Source organism: Pyrgilauda ruficollis, unplaced genomic scaffold, assembly GCF_017590135.1.
Source record: "Pyrgilauda ruficollis isolate IOZ18807 unplaced genomic scaffold, ASM1759013v1 scaffold826, whole genome shotgun sequence".
In the NCBI taxonomy this organism is placed as follows: Eukaryota; Metazoa; Chordata; class Aves; order Passeriformes; family Passeridae; genus Pyrgilauda; species Pyrgilauda ruficollis.
This window is the reverse complement of record NW_024530222.1, coordinates 7,672-13,658: the sequence shown is the minus strand read 5'-3', so window position 1 is coordinate 13,658 and position 5,987 is coordinate 7,672. Positions and strand designations below refer to the sequence as shown.

At 53.0% G+C, this 5,987-nt stretch overlaps 1 protein-coding gene across 1 annotated transcript in view; it reads right to left on the bottom strand.

Annotated features, from left to right (window-relative positions):
- Positions 1–817: 817 nt before the first annotated feature.
- Positions 818–5,987, bottom strand: part of RABGGTA (Rab geranylgeranyltransferase subunit alpha) — a gene marked incomplete at its 3' end in the record, with an annotated part of 8,056 nt that continues 2,886 nt past the window's right edge. Inside the window, exons 8-14 of the mRNA XM_041487665.1 lie at positions 4,151–4,234; positions 3,985–4,067; positions 2,115–2,216; positions 1,919–2,015; positions 1,787–1,838; positions 1,477–1,689; positions 818–906 (exon numbers count right to left, since the gene is read on the bottom strand). Of these exons, the coding sequence (XP_041343599.1) occupies positions 818–906; positions 1,477–1,689; positions 1,787–1,838; positions 1,919–2,015; positions 2,115–2,216; positions 3,985–4,067; positions 4,151–4,234 (720 nt within the window). The remainder of the gene's footprint in view (positions 907–1,476; positions 1,690–1,786; positions 1,839–1,918; positions 2,016–2,114; positions 2,217–3,984; positions 4,068–4,150; positions 4,235–5,987) is intronic.

The following is a 5,987-nucleotide window of genomic DNA, read 5'->3' as shown; positions in this document are numbered from 1 at the left end:
TCTGGGGTATTTGGGATTGATTTTGGGGTATTTTTTGGGTTTTTTTTGTGGTACTTTTTTGTATTTTGGAGCTATTTCCCAGGTCATTTTGGGGTAATTTCAGGGGTATTTGGGGTTGGTTTTTTGGAGTGTTTTGGGGGCAGTTTTTGGATTTTTTGGGGTATTTTGTGAGTGTATTTGGGGTTATTTTTGGGGTGTTTTTTGGGGTGTTCTGGGGTGTTTTAGAGGGTATTTGGGGCTGGTTTTGGGGTGTTTTTGGGATAATTTGGGTGTGGTTTTTGAGGGTATTTTTTGGGTCGATTTTTTGGGTATTTTTAGGGTGACTTTGGGGTGTTTTCGGGGCATTTTTTGGGATACTTTGGGGGTATTTTTGAGGCGCTTTTGGGGGTATTTTGGGGTTTGTTTGGGGTGGTTTTTGGGGTACTTTGGGAGTGTTTTGGGAGTATTTTTAGGGTGTTTTTTGGGGTATTTTTAAGGTGACTTTGGGGTGCTTTGGGGGCATTTTTTTCAGGTATTTTGGGGGTGTTCTTGGGGTATTTTTTAATTTATCTAGGATTGGGTTTGGGTGTTTTTTGGGGTATTTCTGGGGTGGTTTTTAGGGTGTTTTGGGGCTACTTTTGGACTATTTTGGGGGTATTCTTGGGTGTTTTTTGGGGTATTTTGGGGGTGTTCTTGGGGTGTTTTTGGGTTTACCTAGGATTGGGTTTGGGTGTTTTTTGGGGTGTTTTTTGGTGTATTTTGGGTGTGTTTCTGGGATGTTTTTTAGGGTGTTTTGGGAGTGTTTTTGGGGTGTTTTTGGGGTTTTTTAGGCTCTCACCGCGGCTCTGGGGCTCGAGCTCCAGCAGCTCCTGGCACATCTGCACCTGATCCTGCAGCACCTGAGGATCGGCCACGCCCAGCTCCGGCCTGGGGGCGGGGCCAACAGGTGAGAAAAGGTGGGGTTTGCAAAGAAAGGGGCGTGGCTTAACAAGGGGCGTGGTTTGCAAAAAGGGGCGTGGCTCACCAGAACAGCTCCCTCTCCACTATTGGCTCCTGCCACCAAGCCTCCGCCTCACCTGGGAGAGAAAAAGGCGTGGCCAGGTGAGGAAAGGGCGTGGCCAGAAGTGGGCGGGGCCAGATGGGGGCGTGGCCTCACCTGGCAGCAGCGTCACCTGGCGGAGGGCGGAGTCAGGCGCCCAGGTGACCTCCAGGTGGGCGGGGCGCTCGGTGGGCGGGGCAGGGAGGTCGCAGAGCTGATGTCACCTGTCAAGGTGTTTAAGGTGACTTTGGGGTGGTTTGGGGGCATTTTTTTCAGGTATTTTGGGGGTGTTCTTGGGGTATTTTTTAATTTATCTAGGATTGGGTTTGGGTGTTTTTTGGGGTATTTCTGGGGTGGTTTTTAGGGTGTTTTGGGGCTACTTTTGGGCTATTTTGGGGGTATTCTTGGGTGTTTTTTGGGGTATTTTGGGGGTGTTCTTGGGGTGTTTTTGGGTTTACCTAGGATTGGGTTTGGGTGTTTTTTGGGGTGTTTTTTGGTGTATTTTGGGTGTGTTTCTGGGATGTTTTTTAGGGTGTTTTGGGAGTGTTTTTGGGGTGTTTTTGGGGTTTTTTAGGCTCTCACCGCGGCTCTGGGGCTCGAGCTCCAGCAGCTCCTGGCACATCTGCACCTGATCCTGCAGCACCTGAGGATCGGCCACGCCCAGCTCCGGCCTGGGGGCGGGGCCAACAGGTGAGAAAAGGTGGGGTTTGCAAAGAAAGGGGCGTGGCTTAACAAGGGGCGTGGTTTGCAAAAAGGGGCGTGGCTCACCAGAACAGCTCCCTCTCCACTATTGGCTCCTGCCACCAAGCCTCCGCCTCACCTGGGAGAGAAAAAGGCGTGGCCAGGTGAGGAAAGGGCGTGGCCAGAAGTGGGCGGGGCTAGATGGGGGCGTGGCCTCACCTGGCAGCAGCGTCACCTGGCGGAGGGCGGAGTCAGGCGCCCAGGTGACCTCCAGGTGGGCGGGGCGCTCGGTGGGCGGGGCAGGGAGGTCGCAGAGCTGATGTCACCTGTCAAGGTGTGCCCGGTGTGGTGGCCACGCCCACCCCAAGCCACGCCCACCTCAGGCCCCGCCCCCCTGCCTTCTGGGGGAGGATACCCAGGTGTGGCTGGGGCGTGGCCGCCCCTCCGCTGAGCGCCAGGGCCCGGCCAGGGCGGAGCCATCCAGGGTTGCTGTCAGCTCTGGGCACTCTGGGTTCACCTGTGGGGGGGAAAAGCACAAAATTTTGGGTGTTTTTTTATCAAAAATGGGGAATTTCCAGGCCTAAAATTGGAGTTTTTAGCAGCAAAATGTGTGGGACATCAGGTCTGCCCATTAAAGGCAATAGGAAATGAGGGACAACAGGTCTGCCCCATTAAAGTCAATGGGGAAATCGGGACAACAGGTCTACCCCATTGAAGTCAATGGAGGTTTAAAGACAACAGGTCTACCCCATTGAAGTCAATGGAGATTTAAAGACAACAGGTCTACCCCATTGAAGTCAATGGGGAATTAGGGACACCAGGTCTACCCCCATTAAAGGCAATGGAGGTTTAAAGACAACAGGTCTACCCCATTAAAGTCAATAGGGGAATCGGGACAACAGGTCTACCCCATTAAAGTCAATGGGGAAATCGGGACAACAGGTCTACCCCATTAAAGTCAATGGGGAAATCAGGACAACAGGTCTACTCCATTGAAGTAAACGGAGGTTTAAAGACAACAGGTCTACCCCATTAAAGTCAATGGGGGTTTAGGGACAACAGGTGTACCCCAATTAAAGTCAATGGGGGTTGAGAGACACCAGGTCTACCCCAATTAAAGTCAATGGGAATGTAGGGGCAACAGGTCTACCCATTAAAGTAAATGGGGATTTTACAGACACCAGGTCTACCCCCATTGAAATTAATGGCATTTTCAGACACCAGGTATGCCTACATTAAAGTCAATGATTTACAGACACCAAGTCTACCCCTATTGACGTAAAAGGCATTTTGGGACATCAGGTCTACCCCATTAAAGTCAATGGGGGTTTAGGGACAACAGGTCTACCCCTATTCCCAATGGGGATAGACAGACACCAGGTCTACCCCAATTGAAGTGAATGAAGGGTTTGGGACACCAGGTCTACCCCCATTGAAGTAAATGGCATTTTCGGACACCAGGTATACCCACATTAAAGTCAATGATTTACAGACACCAAGTCTACCCCTATTGACGTAAAAGGCATTTTGGGACATCAGGTCTACCCTTATTAAACTGAATGGGGATTTTGGGACACCAGGCCTACTCCATAAAAGTTAATAGGGGTTTATGGACCACAGGACTGCCCCCATTGAAGGCAATGGGGATTTTGGGGCAACAGGTCTACCCCCAGCAAGCCAAATGAAGATTTTTGGATACGAGATCTATCCCATTAAAGTCAATGGGGGTTAAGGGACATCAGGTCTACCCATTGAAATCAATGGAGAACATAGGACAACAGGTCTACCCCCATTGAAGTCAATGGAGATTTTGGACACCAGGTCTACCGCATTAAAGTCAATGGAGAATTAGGGACAACAGGTCTACCCCATTGAAATCAATGGGGATTGAGAGACACCAGGTCTACCCCATTAATCCCAATGGGGACTTTGGGACACCAGGTCTACCCCATTAGAGTCGATGGGGATTTAACACCAGGTGTACCTCCCATGAAGTCAATGGGATAAATGAGACACCAGTTGTCTATCCAGTCAAAGTAATGGGGATTCAGGAAAACCAGTTGGGGGGGTCCCCAGGGGTTTTGGGATGATCCAGGTGATTTCTGGGGGTATCTAGGTGTATCCATGTGATTTTTGGGGGTGTCCAGGTGAATTTTTGGGGGGATCCAGGTGTACCCATGCAATTTCTGGGATTCCCAAGTGATTTTGGGAGGCAACCAGGTGATTTTGGGGGCAATCCAGGTGTACCCATGTGATTTTTGGGGGTCCCAGGTGTCCCCACTCACCTTGACAGGCCGGGAGAAGATGACGGCCAGCGTCGTGTCCTCGCGGTCGACGTGGACACAGATGACCCTCGGAGGTGGGGGGGCTGTCAGGGGGCACCCAAACGTTCATGGGGCACCCCAAAACTCCAGATGAGAGCCCCAGGGGTGGGAGGGAAGCCCGAGTTACCTCGGGAGAGGATGCAGCGCAGGTACACCCAGGCGCTTTGGTCCGTGGGGTCGGTGAAGACGGCGTTTTGCACCAGCTCCAGCTCTGGGGGGGACAAAGGAGGTGCCCCAAAATCTCAGGGGGCGCCCCAAAATCTGAATAGGGACACCCTAGGTGTGTGGGAGGTCAGGTCTGATCAGTGAGGGTAATGGGGATTGTAGGGACACCAGGTCTACCCATTGAAACCAATGGGATAATGGGGCCACCAGGTCTACCCCCGTTTAAGTCAATGGGGATTCAGGGACACCAGGTCTACCCCATTAAAGTAAATGGGAATTGTAAAGACACCAGGTCTACCCCATTCAAGTCAATGGGAATTTGGGGACACCAACATTAATGGAGATTTTAGGACACCAGGTCTACATGGGGAACTTGGACAACAGGTCTACCCCATTAAAAGTCAATGGGGATTTAGGGACACCAGGTCTACCCCCGTTAAATTCAATGGGGATTTAGGGACACCAGGTCTACCCCATTAAAGTCAATGGAGAGTTTGGACAACAGGTCTACCCCATTAAAAGTCAATGGGGATTTAGGGACACCAGGTCTACCCCCATTAAAGTCAAGGGGATTTTGGACAACAGGTCTATTCCCATTCAAGTCAATGGGGATTTAGGGACACCAGGTCTACCCCATTAAAGTCAATGGGACTTTGGGACACCAGGTCTACCCCCATTAAAGTCAATGGGGATTTAGGGACACCAGGTCTGCCCACCCACCCCAACCCCCTAAATTTTTTTGAGATCCAGGGGATTTTTGGGGAGTCTCTCACCTTCCTTCAGCCTCTCGGGGGGCAGCGCCCCGGCCTCGCCCTGCCCGCGGCTCCGGGCGGGCGCCAGCAGCCGCAGCCGGTGGTGCCAGGCCGAGAAGTTGGAGAAGTCGCGGCTCAGCAGGGCCCCGGCGAAGGCCAGCTCGGCCTCGGGGTCCTGGCCGGCCACCAGAGCCCGCCGGTGCTCCCAGGCGTGGACTGGGAGGGCACCAGTACAAACCAGTAAGGACTGGGAGCCGCCCCCGAGCCCCTGAGGCTTGTAACAGCAGCTCCCAGTATAAACCAGTAAGGGTTCGTGCACCCAAACCCGTTCCCAGTGCACTCCAAGGGCTCCCAGGTTTATACTGGGAGGGCACCAGTACAAACCAGTAAGCACTGGCAAGCACCTCCGTGTTCCTGCAGCCCGCGGTGGCAGCTCCCAGTATAAACCAGTAAGGGTTCGTGCACCCAAAGCCGTTCCCAGTGTGGTCTAGGGGCTCCCAGGTTTATACTGGGAGGGCACCAGTACAAACCAGTAAGGACTGGGAAGCACCTCCGAGTTCCTGCAGCCCGTGGTGGCAGCTCCCAGTATAAACCAGTAAGCCCAGCACAACCTGAAATCCCTCCCAATAGGTCCAAGGCCCCATCCCAGTACAAACCAGTATCCCCCAGTACAACCCAGTAGCTCCCAAAGCCCCTCCCAGTATCCCCCAGGACAACCCAGCACCCCATCCCCGTATAAACCAGTACAACCCAGTAGCTCCCAGCACCCCATCCCAGTATAAACCAGTACAAACCAGTATAACTCGCAGTGTGCCACCCGGTCCTCCCGGCCAGCAGGGGGCGCCCACACATACTCCCTATTCCCTTTCCCAGTACAAACCAGTGACCCCAGCCCTCTCCCAGCACGCCCACGACCCCATCCCAGTACAAACCAGTACAAACCAGTACTCACAGTTGCGGGGGTCGGCCGCCAGGAGGCGCTCGCACAGCGCCAGGTCCTCCCAGCCAGCAGGGGGCGCTAACACATACTCCGTATTCCCTCTCCCA